This window comes from Meles meles, chromosome 11 (genome assembly GCF_922984935.1).
Source record: "Meles meles chromosome 11, mMelMel3.1 paternal haplotype, whole genome shotgun sequence".
In the NCBI taxonomy this organism is placed as follows: Eukaryota; Metazoa; Chordata; class Mammalia; order Carnivora; family Mustelidae; genus Meles; species Meles meles.
The window spans coordinates 37902615-37921151 of NC_060076.1; the positions used below are offsets into that span (position 1 = coordinate 37902615).

At 45.3% G+C, this 18537-nt stretch overlaps 2 protein-coding genes across 3 annotated transcripts in view; one reads left to right on the forward strand and one right to left on the reverse strand.

Annotated features, from left to right (window-relative positions):
• Positions 1–2365, forward strand: part of KIF24 (kinesin family member 24) — a 78196-nt gene extending 75831 nt beyond the window's left edge. The window contains exons 12-13 of the mRNA XM_046022517.1: positions 312–405; positions 1197–2365. Coding sequence (XP_045878473.1) covers positions 312–405; positions 1197–1337 — 235 coding nt within the window. The 3' untranslated portion in view covers positions 1338–2365. The remainder of the gene's footprint in view (positions 1–311; positions 406–1196) is intronic.
• Positions 2366–3143: 778 nt separating this feature from the next.
• UBAP1 (ubiquitin associated protein 1) overlaps positions 3144–18537 on the reverse strand; it is a 61613-nt gene continuing 46219 nt past the window's right edge. The window contains exons 4-7 of one of the 2 annotated variants that reach the window (XM_046022515.1): positions 14210–15145; positions 5601–5783; positions 4828–4929; positions 3144–4240 (exon numbers count right to left, since the gene is read on the reverse strand). In XM_046022515.1, the coding sequence (XP_045878471.1) occupies positions 4100–4240; positions 4828–4929; positions 5601–5783; positions 14210–15145 (1362 nt within the window). In that variant the 3' untranslated portion in view covers positions 3144–4099. The other variant, XM_046022514.1, reaches the window with a different exon arrangement.

An 18537-nucleotide genomic window follows, 5' to 3' on the forward strand; every position in this document is an offset into this window, starting at 1 on the left:
GGGAAGCTCCTGTAGTACGGGAGAAGCAGCACTCATCCCTGTCCCTCAGTGTAGCTGGGAAGGCAGGGACAGATCGAGAAGCCCCTCTTTCCCAGTATCTTCTTGGTATAATTTAGTCCCTGGACAAGTCCTGAGAAGAACACGTGATGGCGGGGGGGGGGGGGGGGGGGGGAGGGGGGCGTGGCTGGTCAAAGCTTTGACCATTCTGAGGAGGGGCAGTTCCTGGCCTGGAAATGAGGCTTAGCCTCAGAAAGCTGCCTGGGAGAGATGGGAGGCCCAGAGGATCACACTATCCCCTCTGGTGTTCCCAGGCAGGTGGTCATCCGAGCACACCAGGAACAACTTGATAAAATGGCAGAACTGGTCTTCAAGGAGGAGACCCTGATGAGTCAGCTGGCTCTTCATGTAAGTAGCCTTGGCTAGACACTCAGGGGCTGGTGGGAATTAGCCTGCAGGTACTCTGCTGGTCACTCTTGTTTGCTGTGGTTATGGTGAAGGGTCTGCTGTCCTACTCTTAAGAGGACTTGGGCCTCCTCTTGCCATTCCTCTGACATAGCTCAAGGGGTTACAGGGACAGGTGGGAGTTGGAGTTGCACTCCCCATTTCCAGGCTGTTTCCAGCCTCTATCGTTTGCCATTCTGCCTTATTGGCTTGCTGGAGCCCCTCCCTGTGATGGTAAGTGACCTGCCACGTGCTGACCAAAGGTACTTTGTTTTGTTTTTCTAAGTAGGCTCCACACCCAGTGGAGGCTTGAACTCACAACCCCGAGATCAAGACCTAAGCCAAGATCGAGAGCTGGACACTTCACTGACTGAGCCACCCAGGTGCCCCTCAGCCAGAAGTACTTTTGCAAAGATACCCCTCTGCCCTGCAGAATACCTCTCTACATAGAAGTTTCTCAAGTGCAGGGGTGCATGGCTGGCTCAGTCAGTGAAGTGTGCACCTCTTGATCTTAGAGTTGATCTTAGGGGTTCGAGTCCCACACTGGGTCTAGAGATTACTTAAAAAAAAAAAGTCTCAAATGCAGAGAAATGAGCCTCACCCTGTGTCACAGGTAGTGTCCTGCAGGCTTTCTAGCTGAAGAACGGGCCTAAGGGTTCTGAAAATTCCCTGCAAGAAAAGGGACTAGAAAAGCAGATCCTGACAGAAGGCCAACAAAACCAAAAGCTCCGTTTGTCCTTTGTTTCCTTTCTCAGGATTTTGAAGATTTTGTGACCCAGTTGGATGAAATCCTGGCTCTGAAATCCCAGTGCATCCAGGGTCTGAGGAGCCAGCTTCAGCTGTACCTGGCCTGCCACAGGCCAGCCACAGCCCCTGAGAAGACAGTGGTGGTTTAGAACAAGACCCGGTATGAGGTGATGGGAGCAGCTCAGGAGGCTGTGCTGAATTCCCAGGGGCTGGAGGGGCCTCTGCCAGGTCCTCCTTACAAATCCTAGAACCTACTCCCTTTTCCTGCCCATGTTGGCCTCTCCCCAGCCACACATGGCCTTAACTAGGCCCAAGCCTATGTCCCTCAGTTCCAAGCACAGGAACATTTGTAGGGAAGGGCAGAGCAGCCTGAAAAACTTAATATGCCCTCCTATTCCTATGGTATTAGAAGAGTGTTTATCTTACTGACCCCTTGTCTGTGGAGACAAACTTGGTTCTAGTAATCTTGCAGATATTTCCAAATTTGAGGACCAGAGGATGGGGTGGGCCAGTGCTAACCTAGAAGCTGGGTAAGAAAACATGATGAATTTCAGGAGCTTGGTAGCTGAATGCTATTCTTCAAGACTTGACCAAAAACTAAAACACTACCCATTAGCCCTTGGAGAGTGGTGGGACAGGCCTCATGTCCCCAGTTACCCTCCCTTCCAGCAATTCAGAGACAGAAGAGAGTGCCCACATCACTGCATTACCCTTTTTAACAACACTCAAGTTCCTGTAGCAGTTCCTGGCTCCTGACTCTTCACCTGCCACGCCCTCATGGCAAAGTTAAAGAAGTGGAGGATCTCTTTGCCTTACCTTCTCCAGCATCACCCTGGCTGTCCACTCTCTCCTAAGGGCCTGTGTTCAGTAGTATCTTGGCACTGAAAGTTCTAGTCAACAGTCTGAGACTCTGAGGCAGAATTTTTTTTACACACACCTCAAGACAAATACAAAGTGGTCTGTCACTTCCTAGGGCCACCTTGGGTCAATAAGATGCAGGTGTCACGGTCTTGGCTCTGATGCCCCCTGTAATGTGCAGAAACTTAAATTTCTTACAGGGAAAGGATACCTTTTTAACGTTTAAAAGGAGGGCTTATTAAAAGGGTAGGAGAAGGGTGCCTGGGTGGCTCAGTGGGTTAAGCCTCTGCCTTCGGCTCAGGTCATGATCCCAGGGTCCTGGGATCGAGCCCCGCATCGGGCTCTCTGCTCAGCAGGGAGCCTGCTTCCTTCCCCTCTCTCTCTCTGCCTGCCTCTCTGCCTACTTGTGATCTCTCTCTGTCAAATAAATAAAATCTTTAAAAAGAAAGAAAAAGAAAGAAACCTTTAAAAAAAAGGGTAGGAGAAGGTCTGACTGGCTGACTGCAGCCCTGTCATCCTTTGCCTGATCTGAGCACTAGAGGGCGGCCTTTTTCCAGCTTCATGGCCCAAAGGTTCTGCTGTCTTAATGATCATGTGATCCTTAAAAGAATTAGAGACCTGCTCCCAGCCAAAAGCACTAGAGGGACTGTGGGATGACAGTTAAGTGTAAGGACAAGAAACTTAAGGGAGCAATCTAGTTCCCTCAGCTACTGCAGCACCACTGAAAGCTGGTGAAACAGTCTGAATCCAGTCCTGCCTGCAGCACAAACATGCCTGACGCGTCTCACAGGAAAAGGTACTTCCCCTCTTCTGAGTGAGTGCCCTGAAAGCCCAGGCTGTCTAACCTCCACAGTCTTGCAGGAAGGCATGTCCTTGGTTCCAGAGACTGAGCTTAGGTCAGATTTATAAAGCCAGGGCCGACTGCATGGCCAGCTCCTGGGTCCCACAGGCCTATAGTGGGAGACAGTACTAAAAAGACAGAAAATGGTTAGTGCCTGTTTCATCCCAGGCAAATTCAAGCAGGAATCCCATTCTCACCTACCCCAACCCCTCAATAAAATAGCACTTGGCAATAAATGAATTATCACAGCAGGACATACCTTTTAGATTTTTATTAGTAGTTCTCTGAAGAATCAAAATAGTTAGCAAATTACTTTAGATTCATCAAGACTGTATATCCTTTGTATTTAGATTTTTAATGATGTACAACAGAATATAAAATGAAAGAGACTGATTTCTATGACTAGGTGTTACTCATTGTGTCATCCTAGAGCAGGGGGCTGGAGGGAGGCTGTTCTCCAAGGAGAACTGAGGTGGAGTTAGTGCTGGGCTACTATACTGCAGCCTGTTTCTCCCCGACTCAGTGTGCTAGGAAGGGGCCAATGATTTCTTAAACTGACTTTCCTAGAGTAGGGGGCTCTAAAATCCTGGGTAGCAGAGGACAGTGGTCCAAACCAAGCCAAAAAAAACAGGTTGGGGCAGGGAAGCATGGTGACTACCTGGCAGATGAGGCCAACTCCACATCCCATGGGGAAAGGGCATTCTTTGCACCTCAGAGACATTGCAGAACCAGTGTAACACTAAGAGACTTTGTTAAAAAAGGGGGCAGGGGGAAAAAAACCCTGGAAGAACCTTTTCAATTGCACTCAACTTGGATTAGAGTTCAGCCCACCGGTGCAGCAGAGGGAAGCATCTAGCCCTAAAGCAGCACTGAGTCTGGCCCTCCCACCCCTTCTCCCTGACTCCTTTTGGCAGCTGGGCCAGGTTTCGGCTGAGGACATACAGACCCCTGGAGGGCCAAGGTGGGAAGGACACTTCTCAAAATACAAATACATTTAATATAGAAGGAGCCAGGGCCATGCTGGAGGCATTCACATGCCCGAGTCTTTCCTACTTTCTCCCCAGCTCAGAGACTGGCAAGCACAGTCTCCACTCCTGACCTTCCACCCCCAAAAGAAAACCAGAAGTGTGCCCCTTCTCCTTCCCCACACATGGGCTCCTCAGGGCCTCCCGCACGGGCGGTTCCATGGCAGGGTCTAGGCAGCGTCTGGTCTCAGCTGGCTCCTGCCCGAGCCATGAGGTCTTCCAGAGCATTGTCCTGGTCATTGTTGTGTAGTAGCAGAACCTCCTTAATGTCTTTCAGTTCAAAGCCCATTTCCTTAAATTTGCTCATTAACTGGAGAAACTCCATCATCTAAGGGACAGAAGAGAATAAATATTGAAGAAAGGGGTCAGGCCACATAGCAGAATAGAGGAATGTGCATGCAGGGAGCTGCTTGGGGAAGTCTGCATCTTATGAGTCCCTCTGAGATCCCCTAGCAAGCTGAGGGTGGCTGTGGAGGAAGCCAGGGGAGACTGCTTGATGCTACAACCCAACATCCTTAAGGAATTTTGCCCAGTTCCAAATCTTGCTAACTCATGGGTCCCACTAACCAAAATCCACACTCACACCAAGGCAGGATACTGAAACCAGAAACAGCTAACTCTCCAGGGAACAGGATAGGCAAAGCGACTAGCAATGTCCCCAATCATCCAAAAGTCTAGCTTTTTGCCCAGGTCATTTCCCTTTTCCTTCCTTGGGACTCCAGTCATCTTCAACCCCATTCTTCATTAAGCCTAACTACCCAAACTAGCCAAATGCCTATCTGGACACTTTAAAGAGAATGCATTCTGACTACCTCTGCCTGCAGTCACTGGCAAGAGAGGGAGCGGTTCTTGGCCAGAGGATGCTACTTTGTCGATCCTTTGCAGAGGGTTCCCATGAAGCACGAAAGGTCTTACCTTTTCCTCTGAACACTGGTGCATTTCCAGAGCCTCTTCCACTAAAAGAGGGTCAAAGCCCTTCTCACAGAGCTGTCCATGTGCGAAGAGATAGTCGAGAATCTTAAGAAAAAGAAGTGAGCACCTACTACCACTCTTGATGGTGCTTCCCAAGAGTCTTACACAAGCCAGCAATGTGAGGTCTGCTCCCCACCCGGCTAGGACTTGATTCTGTATTGTGAACTGCATCCAACATAGCAGAACTTCAGTGACTATTTGCTGAACAGGTAAGCACACCCTTCTAAACCTGAGTAATTTTTCAAAGGAGTTCCTGTCACAGCTGACTCACATCTCCATGTCAATTCCATTGCCTGGACAGGATATTCTAACAGCCCAAGTCAGAAAATGCCTCCAAGGTTTAGGACTCCAGTACCCTATTTGGGAACACCCCGGGGCAGCTATGACAGGCAAAACAATTCTGGAAGGAGGCATCTCACTATATTTATCAAGCCTAATGTGCCCTCTCAGGAGGGGCAGAAAAGGGCAGAGAATAGTCCCAACGGCTCCAATGCTCCCAGGGCTTTCCTCCAGCCTAGGTCCCAGAGCCCAGCCCCCTAAGTAGAAGCACCACTACTGAGGCTGCTGTCCCCCACAGCAAAATACCATGAGTCCTGCAACTCACCAGAAAGGACGCTGGGGCTATAAGTGTGATTGGACTCTATAAGCAGGACACTGGTCTAGGACCTCTCTCCAGCATGACCCCCTGTCGCACCCCGAGCCAACCAATCACTCACCTGCTCAATATTCTCTCCTTTCTTCTTCATGGCTCTCAGGACACACTCATATGAGTAGCCCATGTTGACCACTGTCTCCACACACTGCCGCTCACTGGGGGACAGTGTCTGCAGTTCAGAATAGGCCTGGGGACAGCTGGGAGTGTTGGGCACTTGTGACATTGAGAAATTAGGAGGTGTGACCTGGTGGTGGAGAAACAAGAGGCTCAGACAGGAAGAAAGAAGACTGAGGCCCCAGAAGCCATGTCACTTGAAGCAGCCCAGTCCAGGGGCTTGCCATTTCTGACACTAATCAAACTCCCAAACAATCCACTTGCAAAGAGGAGCTAGGTTGCTGGCCAGACATCCTGAAGAGGGGTAAGGGAGCAAACAGGCAAGGGAAAGAAAAGCTGGGCAGACACCTACAATTGTGTCTGTCCACTGCCCTCATCCCAGCTTACAGAATGAGAAAATAGCACAAAAGTCGCATGCCCTTCTATGTTTAAATCCCTTGGGCCTGAATTAGAGAAGTTCTGAGGCTGGCCATGGGACTAATGGCAAGATGGCTGCTATGATTTCTCTCCAGTGCTCCATTACCCCTTTCTCAGGCTGTTGTATGTCAAGTCCTAAAAGGATCATTTATCTCAGACACCCCTAACTTTGGGGCTGACTCTCTCCCAACAATGTCTTTATTCTTGCTTCCGTCCCTGGGCTGGGCAGAGAGAGAGAGTGCATGGCCACTTCAGGGGCTCAGGGCTTCGAGGGCACTCCACCTCTGCCCCACACCATGAGCTGCAAAGGTTCAGTGCCCTGCCACAGCTGTTCTCCTACAGAGCCAAGACTGAAGGACTATTAGCCAGCCACACCAGGCTGGGCCTTCAAGGACAGGATGGGATTCTAGTACCCTGCCTCTACTGTCCTGCAGGCAGCCTGTTCCCAGCCAGGGGACCCTATAAACCTCCATCTGTTTGGTGGGTAGAGTCCCATGATTAACTCCTCCCACCACTTCTGATAAGGATTCAGATGCAGGGCCTGAAGGCCGCTCACCCTCAGACCAAAGGACTGAACCAACATGGAACAAGGTCACAGGTGTTTTACAGTTTGGCCCAGCTCCTGAAAACCAGGAAAGTATTTCAACAGAATTTTACTTCCTTTGGGGGGAGAGGGGAGGAAGCATGGAACCCCTGGTCTTAGACATTCAAAATTATATAGCTATAATCAGATACTTTCGTCAAAGTCAGCTGGGAAAAATCAAAACTACAGGCCTTTAAAGCCCATTGTTTCCTCTTACCCATCTCACCCCCAACACCCCTGGCAACCCAGTCACAGGGCTCAGTCATTAACTACTAGGAGTCACAAGAGGGGACAAAGACTCAGGCCACTTTTGCAGGTCCCAAGATAATCTCTCTTCTTGCAGGTCCCCAGATAATCACTCTTCAAGGACAGGGTCTACTTGGGCTTGAGAATACAAACAGCCAAACAGGGTCTGTTTATATTGCTGACACACAATATGTTAATGTGAGCTCCCAGAGGTCAGTTACCATATCACCTGTATTTCTGAATTCCCAGGGCCTGGCTTTAGGTTTGGCATTTACAGGGCTCTGCTCATCAGCTACAGAATAAACAGAGGTCTATTAGCATTTCAAAGGGGGAATTTAACTTAACACAGCAAAGTGACCCTGATTCTCCCTCCCCAAAGCCCACTGAAATGATAATAAGACAAAACTATTAATATTTAAGGCCGAAAAGGGGCACCTGGGTGGCTCGGTTAAGTGTCTACCTTTGACTCAGGTCATGATCCCGGGATCCTAGGACTAAGCCCCACATTGGGCTCCGCGCTCAGTGGAGATCCTTCTTCTCCCTCTACTCCTCTGCCTGTTCATGCTCTCACTCTCTCACTATCTCTCTCTCAAATAAAATCTTTAAGGTCAAAGAAAGAGGGAACAACAATGGACAATATATTTCAATGAAATTTTAGAACACAGAATACTAATGAAGCCACAGTAACTAAGCAGAACCAATTAAGTTGTAAGTAAGTGGGAGAAAGGGGAGTCAGTCCACCAGCTCCTCTCAGCTCCTGAGAGGGGTTCAGCATTTGGAAGCACCAGGCACTGTTGGGATAAAGCAAGGGCACAAAGTGAGTGATAGAGAAATAAAACCCTCCAGCAAAACCTTCCCCAACCGACCCTCAGACTTTTCAGGAAGCAGCCTGCTAGTCTCTAGGGACTAAAATAAGGACACGAGGCACTGCATATGAGAGTGAGTATAAGAACCAAAAGGGGGATTTAAGTAAAAGTCTACACACCAGCCTTCCCCAACCTTCCATAACCCTCAAGCAGAGTTCTCAGACGCAGCTATAAGCCCCCAAAACATTCATGTGTTAACATTTTGCAGAGTTCCCCAAAGCCTAGTAACCTTCAGCCTATACTAAAGCTTAATGATTGGCAAGCACCTCCAAAACATACATTCCCTCCACTGTTAATTTTTTTAAGTGCCTCACTCTTAAATGTGACTACAAAGCCTGAGACACCATACCAAAAGAGGGAACAGACAAAGCACTTGGAAATTTAAAATATGATTAAGTAAAATTTTATTTAAAAGGCTGTGAGATTGGGAATGTAAGCTGGTGCAGCCACTCTGGAAAACAGTATGGAGGTTAGGTTCCTCAAAAAGTTGAAAACAGGGTGCCTGGGTGGCTCAGTGGGTTAAGCCTCTGCCTTCATGATCCCGGAGTCCTAGGATCGAGTCTTGCATCGGGCTCTCTACTTGGTGGGGAGCCTGCTTCCTCCTCTCTCTCTCTCTCTCTCTCTCTCTCTCTCTCTGCCTGCCTCTCTGCCTACTTGTGACCTCTGTCAAATAAATAAAATCTTAAAAAAAAAAAAAAAAAGTTGAAAACAGAGCCGCCCTACAAGCAAGCAACTGCACTACTGGGTATTTACCCCAAAGATACAAATATAGTGATCTGAAGGGACAAGTGCATCCCAATGTTTATAGCAGCAATGTCCACAATAGCCAAACTATGGAAAGAGCCCAGCTGTCCATCAACAGATGAATGGATGAAGATGTGGTGTGTGTGTATACACACACATGTACATACACAATGGAATATTATGCAGCCATCAAAAAACTATCCCCAAATCATGCCATTTGCAATGAGGTGGATGGAACTAGAGAGTATTATGCTAAGTGAAATAAGTCAATAAGAGAAAGACAATCATCATATCTCACTGATAGGACAAATTTGAGAAACAAGACAGATGATCATGGGGGAGGGAGGGAAAATGAAACAAGAGGAAACCAGAGAGGGAGACAAACCGTAAGAGACTCTTAATCTTAGGAAACAGAAGGTTGCTAGAGTGGAGGGGGGTGGGAGGGATGGGGTGGCTGGGTGATGGACACTGGGGAGGGTATGTACTGTGGTGAGTGCTATGAACTGTGAAAGACTAATGAATCGTAGACCCGTACCCCTGAAACAATACATTATATGTTTAAAAAAAAAAAAAAGGCTGTAAGATCAGAAAAAAAAAAAAGAAAAGAAAAGAAAGTTATATGATAGTCAAGGATATATGCAGAAAGTAAAACATAAAGACAAAGAGAGGGCACCTAGCTGGCTTAGTCAGTAGAGCATGTGATCTTGGGGTCAAGAGTTCAAGCACCACACTGGGTTTAGAGATTACTTGAAAACATTAAAATTTTAAAAATTATCTTTAAAAAAGAAGAATAGATAGGAAATAGAAAAAGGTAGCAAATTAGAAAACAAAGAGGTCCAACATCTAGTTATTGGAATTTCAAAAAAGAAAAAACAGAAAATATTAATTAAAAACATCTCAGAGCTGAGCCTTAGTTTGAAAGGATCCAGGAGGGCCTAACACAATGAACACAGCATGGCACACCATGAATAAAATTAAGATCCCAAAAGCTATGGTTGGGGGGAAGAAGGTGGAAGAACACAGAAAAGCAGAGGAATACTAGAAATCAGTGGAGCTTATACTTGAATAAAAAAAGTTTAGGGGCACCTGGGTAGCACACCTGGCTAAGTGACCAACTCTTGGTTTCGACTCAGGTTATGATTTTGGGCCATGAGACTGAGTCCCGGAGTCAAGCTCTGTGCTTAGCATGGACTCTGCTTGAGAATCTCTCCCTTTCCCTCTGCCCCTCCCCCTCCTCTGCTCACTCTAAAATAAATTTTTAAAAAATTTTTTCTTGGGGCGCCTGGGTGGCTCAGTGGGTTAAGCCAACTGCCTTCGGCTCAGGTCATGATCTCAGGGTCCTGGGATGGAGCCCCGCATCGGGCTCTCTGCTCGGCAGGGGGCCTGCTTCCTCCTCTCTCTCTGCCTACTTGTGATCTCTCTCTGTGTGTCAAATAAATAAATAAAAAAAATCTTTAAAAAAAAATTTTTTTTTTTCTTAAAGATTTCATTTATGTATTTGACAGAGAGAGCCACAGCAAGAAAGGGAACATGAGCAGGGGGACTGGGGAACGGGGGGAGGCAGGCTTCCCGCAGAGCAGGGAGCCAAATGCGGGGCTCAGTCCCAGGACCCCAGGATCATAAACTGAGTTGAAGGCAGGCACTTAACCCTCCACTCCAGCAGGAGTACAGACACTTTTGGATATTCAAGGACTCAAAACTGGCAGGTTAACCAGTATGTCTGGATGTGTCTGGGAAAATTACTAGGTCTTTGATGGCTCTCTTGGAGCATTTGGATAAAACCCGCAACAAGTACAAAGAAACTACGTAAGAGTGCCTGAGCCTGGCTGGCTCAGTCGGTAGGGTGTGCAGCTCTTGATCTCTGGTTGAGTTTGAACCTCATGTTGGGTGCAGAGAGTACTTAAAAATCTTTAAAAAAAAAAAAAAAAAAAGGAAAGAAAAACTGCAAATCTTTTAAATGAAGTAGTTTATGAAAAAAAGGTGCAAAAAAAAAATCACAATATAGTATTCAAACGTGGCAGTATTTACCTAATATATCATAATGTGAACAGCAACATTAATTTACCCAAAATTTGTGATCTAATTATGAACGAGGCTATGGGAAGGAAGTGGAGGGGCTACTATACGAGCTAAATCCTCAACTATAACAAGAAGTATAAAACCATCTAAAACTGATAAATATAGAAAAAGCAATACAAGCACTTTATTTAGAAACAGAGATAAATCTCAGCAGAGATAAAGAATTAAAAGTGCCTGACTACAGGAACCAAAACTGGAGTTGGAGACAGAAGAGGCAGGGAGCCACCGTTTTTCAATATAAACCTGGATTGGGCACCTGGATGGTTCAGTTGCAAAAGCATGCAACTCTTGATCTTCGGGTCATGAGTTCAAGTCCCACACTGGGTACAGAGATTACTTAAATAAATTTTTAAAAATAAATGAGTCTGGATGGCTCAGTTGCCTAAACATCTGATTCCTGGTTTCAGCTTAGGTCATGATCTGAGGGTCATGAGATGGAGCCCTGTGTTGGGGTCCAGGCTCTGCACTAAGTGATGAATCTTCTCAAGATTCTTTCCTCTCCCACTTTCCCCACCCTCGCCCCGCTCCTCTCCCTGCTCATGTTCTCTGTCTCAAATAAATAAAATCTTTATAAAAAATAAGAACAGGGGTGCCTGGGTGGCTCAGTGGGTTAAAGCCTCTGCCTTCCACTCAGGTCGTGATCCCAGGGTCCTGGGATTGAGTCCTGCACTGGGCTCTCTGCTCGGCGGGGAGCCTGCTTCTCCAGCTCTCTCTGCCTGCCTCTCTGCCTACTTGTGATCTCTGTCAAATAAATAAAATCTTTAAAAAAAAAATAAAATAAAAAAAATCTAGAGATAAATGACTTCTAAGTATGAAAGCAATGGCAACAGAAAATAAACAGATCTGAACACCTAAAAGCTGAGAGTCTGTATGTCAAAAATTATTTTAAATATACTTTCAAAGCAAACTGGCACTACTGTAATGCTTATCGGCCAAAATTAGTAAATTCATGACTCGTAAGTGTAAGGGAGGAGCAGAAATATTTTGCTAAAGCAACTGGGGAAGAGTAAGGAATATATCCATATCTGGAGAAAAAGAACCCAATGGCAAACTAAGCCTAACCAATAAGCAGAGCAAGGCCCACAAAAGGCTGACATGCAGTGGGGAAAGACGAGCTAAGGCTTAGGTCAGGCAGTTCTGTGCTGGTCTCAGAAGAAGGGCACATTACAAGATTCCTCTCTCATGATCCTGTGGACTTCTCAACGTCTAAGATTAGTTTATATAAACAGTAAAACGTGAAATCAGAATCTGAAAATTAAGACCCAAATACTGGGCCTAAAACAGCCAACAAGAACCAAACTCCAAGAACACTTCCCTCAGAGTTCCTACATAAAGGGTGTATTACAGCCCATCACTGTACTCCACCCATCCTCAAGTCACTAACTATCCTGAAGAGAAGTGCTTTGTTCACTGGGAAAGGTTCTCACTGTGGGCCTCAAAGACTCACTGAGATAGAGGACCAGGAGAAACCAGGCTTTGCTTCTTGGGGGTAAGGGCCATGACTTTCTTAGAAAAACACCAGACCATCAGCTTGGCTTGTCTGCCCCTTGAAGGCAGAAAGTCCCTAAACCAGCAAGAAGCAGACCTCCCCCCACAACCCTGAAATGGACTGGCCCAAAAGGCTCTACAATGAAGTGGGTCAAAAAGTGACAGGTGTTCTCGTTTGAGAACAACCTCTGCCATTAGTTCATGAGCTTTGGTCTCTAAATGGTTACTGTAATTTTAAAGGGGAATCTGAGGCTGAAGATCCCTTATCTTCCCCAGAGTGCTTTCAATTTCTCTAAAGCATACAATGAGTCATGAAGAGTATCCTACTGACCAGAAGATATGAGGATGAAGCCCATTCCTAGGAGGTACCACCACAGTGTTCTTCACTGTCAAGTTTATTTGGGCCAAGGTTCACAGAAGTCTCTAAACAGCAGTGAGCTCTATGACAGTGGAAGCACTCACACACAGAGACAATCATTTACCAAGAATGCTATTGCTGGGACTTTGCTCTTCCTTTAAAGCAGGCCAGGGCTCATCTTTCTACTGGCTTATTACAGTCTCTGACAGATATCCCACCAATACGATCAGGCTCCTCTCTCTGGCTCTAAACAGCCTCTTAATATGCTGTCATTTAAAAAAATCTGTGAACTGCAGGCACCTGGGTGGCTCAGTTGGCTCCAGACATATCTCGGGGTCCTGAGATCAAGCCACACATCAAGCTACATGCTCAGCGGGGAGTCTGCTTGTCCCTATCCCCCTCTCTCTGCTTTCTTTCTCTCTCAAATAAATAAAAATCTTTAAATAAACAAACTTTAAAAATCTGTGAGCTGGTATTGCAAAAAGTTCTTAGACTTCCGTGATTTCTACTTTAAAATGGAATAATGTATCGTTCTGTGCTGCTGAAACTACATCAAGAATTAAGCCTGACCGGGGCGCCTGGGTGGCTCAGTGGGTTAAACCGCTGCCTTCGGCTCAGGTCATGATCTCAGGGTCCTGGGATCGAGTCCCGCATCGGGCTCTCTGCTCGGCAGCGAGCCTGCTTCTCTCTCTCTCTCTCTCTCTCTGCCTGCCTCTCTGTCTACTTGTGATCTCTCGCTGTCAAATAAATAAATAAAATCTTAAAAAAAAAAAAAAAAAAAAAGAATTAAGCCTGACAAATAAAGGAACCTTGCTATGCCTGCAACTTTTTTGTGCGACAAAATCAGATTTTCTTCAGGGTCATAACAAGTTGCAACTCTTCTATCAATCCATCTTTCAACACTAATTCAAATTCCAACCTCCCCTTCTCCCTCTATTTGTAGAAAACTGCACAATTCTTGGTAGTGAGCAAAAAAGGAACTGCAGGATTAAAATCTGTAGGTTTAGGGTACCTGGGTGGCTCAGTGGGTTAAGCCTCTACCTTCAGCTCCGGTCATGATCTCAGGGTCCTGGGATCGAGCCCCATATTGGGCTCCCTGCCCAGTGGGGAGCCTGCTTTTCCCCTCTCTCTGTCTGCCTCTCTGCCTAATTGTATTCCCTCCCTCTGTCAAATAAATAAATATATATATTTTTAAAATCTGTAGGTTTAAAAGTGATATATTTCTACCTTTTGCTTGGACTTCTGATACAAATTTATCTCCCAGCTACTAAGGCACCACATGGTCTGAAGAAACACAGGTAAATCATGGTAAACACATGGTAAATCATGAAGAACCAACCTTCAGGGCACAATGAGATGGAGAGAGGAAAGCAGGAAGAAGATACTATGAGGACTACCAAGCAATCTTCAAAAAATTAATAAAGCAGGAAAAAGTAAAAGGTTACAAAGAAAGCAAGCCTTTAAAAAAAGAGGTAGAAGAGAAAAGAACGAAGTGATTAGGCAGAAAAACATCATTCAAGCATGACATACATTATCTTTTTGAAAGAAAGACCAGAAAGATGCAGGTAGGAACAAGCGAACATAACCCAGGCTAGGCACAAAGCTAATACTCCTTTGTGCTCAGAAAAATAACCAGAACAACATACATAAGCAAGGTCAATATAGCCATGCCCCATCTTGCCCTACACCTTGAAAAGAAGAATGTGAGGCAGCAACTGCTACACAGAATTTAGAAATCTTTAGAGCTCTAACTCAGGGGGATTTAAAAGGCTTACCGTGGGACCTGTATTTGGAGGTGACGATTCTTCTGTGCACACAGACAAGACAGAGAGGGAAGGCATCTGGGAGATCAGATCTGAGGGAGTCAGGGTTGGCACCTCTGTGCCACTGTCCAAGTTCAAAGCTGAAAGCCCAAGAGTATGATGCCCATTGAGCTCACTGGCACTGCTTTGGGTGGAAGGCTTTAGGGAATTCCGGAAGGTGCCATTGCGGAGGCAGGATGTGCTATGGAAAGTGCTCGCCAGCTTGGCTGTCTTCTGACTGCTGTCATCAGAGTCAAGTTTGGGGAAGGACAGTGATTTGATATTGCTTACTGCAGGAATGGGGGGGAGGGACACTTTAGAAGACAGAGACATCTTTTCACAGTTGCCTAACTGTGGTAAGGTTATAAAGCCATTGGGTTTGTGAAGAGGCTTGATATCCAAGGTCGCCCGCTCCAGGGATGCCAGGACCTCCTCATCCTGTAACACAGACCCAGAGCCTCCTCTGGGCAAGTTATTGTCTAGTAACTGAGCCATAATGGGTCCAGTGGTTCCTACCAGAATGTTTCTCAGCTCTTCCTTCTCATCAATAGTTTTTAACTCCAGGTTATCAAATGGGTCTTCTTCACACTCAAAGTCAGCAGGATTGAAATCTGCCTTTGTGTGGGGTGGGCTGAGAACCTTCTGTTTCGTGGTACTGCTGCTGACCCGAGTCGGGGTAAGGATGCTATTGTGCTGTAAGCTGGCAAGGATGGGGTTAATCGGAGGTGGCATTGTGGCTGTACTGTGAGTCTTGGAGAAGCTCATTTTGCTGTCACCCTCTGGGCCACTCTTAGAATTCACTTTAGCTTCTACTTCCTCAGCTTTGCGCTCTGCTTCCCTCTGGGCTTCTTGTATTTTCTTAATATCTTCAGCCCACTCAATAGTTTTCTTTTCCAAGGAGAAGTCATACTGTAAAGATATAGCAAAGAAAGGACATGTGAACCCAGGTGGCTGCTCCTCCCCAACTCAATTCCTCCAATGAATTCTTTCTCACACGAGCACAACAAAACCTGGCAAAGCAGCATTTAAGGTGTATGAGATGATCCCCAGTCAGGAAGACTAAGGCTTCCTAAGCGCCTTATATAGTTTAATCAAACTATGCTCCCAGATTACTTCTAGAAATGAAGTAGAACTCTCACCACTTCTAATTCTACATTACCAGGCCAAAGGTATCCTGCCACCCACTTCCTTTGCTTCTCTTCCCTCAGGCCATTTCCCTTTCTAGAATTCTTCACTGGTGACCAGGCAGGTCTCTGCCACCACCTCTGAAGCCTTGCTGATGGCCTTGTTCCTTCCTCTGAACTCTTTCATAACATCTTTCTATCAGGTGATGATGCCAAGCACAAGTGATCACAGATAAATTTAATCTTTAATTTTTTTTCTAAACACTTCTCCCAACAATCACAAACCTCTTGCAGGCAGCTACTGGGCTTCAGAGCCTCTTCAGGGTCTCCATTATCGAGCACAATGCCCTAGATAGAGCCTATGCTCAACAGTAACAACAGCCCCTAACATTTAAGAAGCACTTAGGAGAAACCAGGCAAGATTCTAAGCACTTTTTATGTATTAACTCTCTGGATCTTTTCAACAACCTTTACAGTAAGTACTATTACTCTCAGTTTACAAGAGCCATGCCCAAGGTCACAAAACTGGTAAGTGGTAGAACCTGGATATAACCCAGGCAATATGACTACAGACAGATTCTATGTTCTTAAACCACCACCTATTAAATTATAATGAACAGATTGTACTCTAAACACAGGAAAACTGATTATTAAGATATCAAGACATACTCAAATTAGGATTTTACAGTGCAAATCGCGTAAGGATTCACTTTATGGTTGGTTCTTTAACAGTACCTTCAAGTATATCTCAATTTACAAAAATTTCATTTGTACACTTGGGGGAAAAATACACCTATTACAAAAAACAAAATTCAGGGGCGCCTGAGTGGCTCAGTGGGTTAAAGCCTCTGCCTCCAGCCCAGGACATGGTCTCAGGGTCCTGGGATCGGGCCCCATGTCCAGGCTCTCTGCTCAGTGGGAAGCCTGCTTCCCCCTCTCTCTGCCTGCCTCTCTGACTACTTGTGATCTCTGTCAAAATAAATAAAATTTAAAAAAAATTTCACCTCAGAAAAAACAAAACTTTTGGTGTTCACTCTCAAGTCTCAGAACTAAACAATATCCAGGTGCACATTCAAGGCTGAAGAGACAAGAGAAGGGGGATGGACAGGAAACAGGCCTACATGCCCAGACAAGAATTTCAGAGTACAAGAAACTCTGGTCATCCCCAAGCCTTTCAGCTTCAAACAACACAAGAGAAGCCTGGAAAGGCACACATCAAGAAGTTTATTTTTCTGGGATGCCTGGGTGGCTCAGTTGTTGGGCGTCTGTCAGGTCGTAATCCCAGGTCCATGGGGACTCCTTGCTTGACAGGAGCCTGCTTCTCCCTCTACCAGCCACTCCCCAACTTGTGCTCACTTTTTCTCTCAGACAAATAAATAAATAAAATCTTAAAAAAGAAAAGCCGGGGGTGGGGGGTTATTTATCCCTGTGAGGTGCCTGGCTGGCTCAGCCTGTGAAGCCTGTGACTCTTGATCTCAGGGTTGTGAGCTTAAGACCCACGATGAACATGGAGCCTACTTAATAAAAACAAAACAAAACAAACCAACTTTTAAAAGAGAAGTTCTTCATATATACCCCTGAGCCAGATGCTGGGCCCCAGAAAGGCACCTGGGCAATCATGACACTTCCTTTCTACCACTAATGGGAGTGAAAAAACAGCACTCAACAGACTGCTGCTTCTAACCATGGAGGAAATTCAATTTTGCATCTTGCTTCTTCCACCATAAACAGGCTGTAACCAACTTCCACCACCTATAAACCTAGGTCCCTGGCCTTTTACTCTCAAGAACTGGAAATTTCTTCACTTTTTTGTAAAACCTTTATTGCCTTCTATTTTTTAATTATGAAAGTAATATAAAATACTTGGAACACAGAAAAAAAAGAACAGAAATATCAGAGTGAAAAAATAAGAGTGTGGTTTGAGTGTACAAATAAATAATAACCGCATCTAATATTTATGGAGTACCAGGAACCAGAGCAAACATTATAAAAGCATTATTTTATTTAATCTTACAACAGCCTTAAAAGCTAATTATCCCCACTTTACAGATGAGGATATGGAGACCCGGAGGGTTTAAGTAATCTGCACAAAATTACACTGCTATTAAATGGCAATTCCAGCTCATGAATGAGTGATACCAGATTCTACTCTAAACGATGACACTAAGGGCCACCCCCTACTACTATGGCCACCACCACTATCGTATTCAATGAAAACTTTGTAGGCCCTAGGTGTAAGAATTATTTACGTGTTTTACTGGCTTACTCTGATGAATTTTTAGCTGAGTTATCTATCAAGTTATCTATCTGTCTAAAGCTCTAGGTCTGACCCTTCTGTGAAAAGAAAGGAGACCAGTACCAATATCACAACCAAATTCCTCATGGAGACCCAGGCAGTCAAAAGTTTAAAGGCACCATACGCAGTAAGAGAATGACAATATTTCAACTGTTTCACACAGGAATGGAGCTCAAAAATCCTCTTTTGTTATTGGTGGGTGCTATGAATACAGTGAGGACAGTACCATGCACTTATTAATGCTTTATGCTTATCAGATAAATAGAAAGTTCCCAGCAAAGCCTAAAACAGCAACATTTGGGATTCAAAACAAGTTTTCTGGATTAATCAATGAAACAGTGAGTAATAAGAGAACTATTAAAAGAAAATTGTGTTTTTTAATCCTATTTTACCAGTAGTATCCTGCACACAGAGAAGTGGTTACTGACATTTGTTATAGCCAATAAAAAAATCACCAAGCAGGATGCAGGGCTGGCTCAGTTGGTAAGCATCTGCCTTCAGCTCAGGTCATGATCCCAGCCAGGGTCCTGGGAGAGTCCTGCATCAGGCTCCTCACTCAGCGGAAAGCCTGCTTCTCCCTTTGCCTGCCACTCCTGGTTTGTGCACTCTCGAGCACTCTCTCTCTCCCTCTCATTCTCTCTTTCCCTCTGACAAATAAAATCTTAAAAAAGAAAAAAAAAGTCACCAAACAGAACAATGTAAAACTTTCTATATATGGGAAATTTGTGTCTCTTCTGGCCCAATAAAGTCACCATACACAGAAGGGTTATTAATTCAGCTTTCAAAACTGAATTTCAACTAATGAATTTCAACATCATTAGTAATTAAGGAAATACACATCAAACTGCAGTAAGAGATCATTGCAAAACCCACAAGGATAC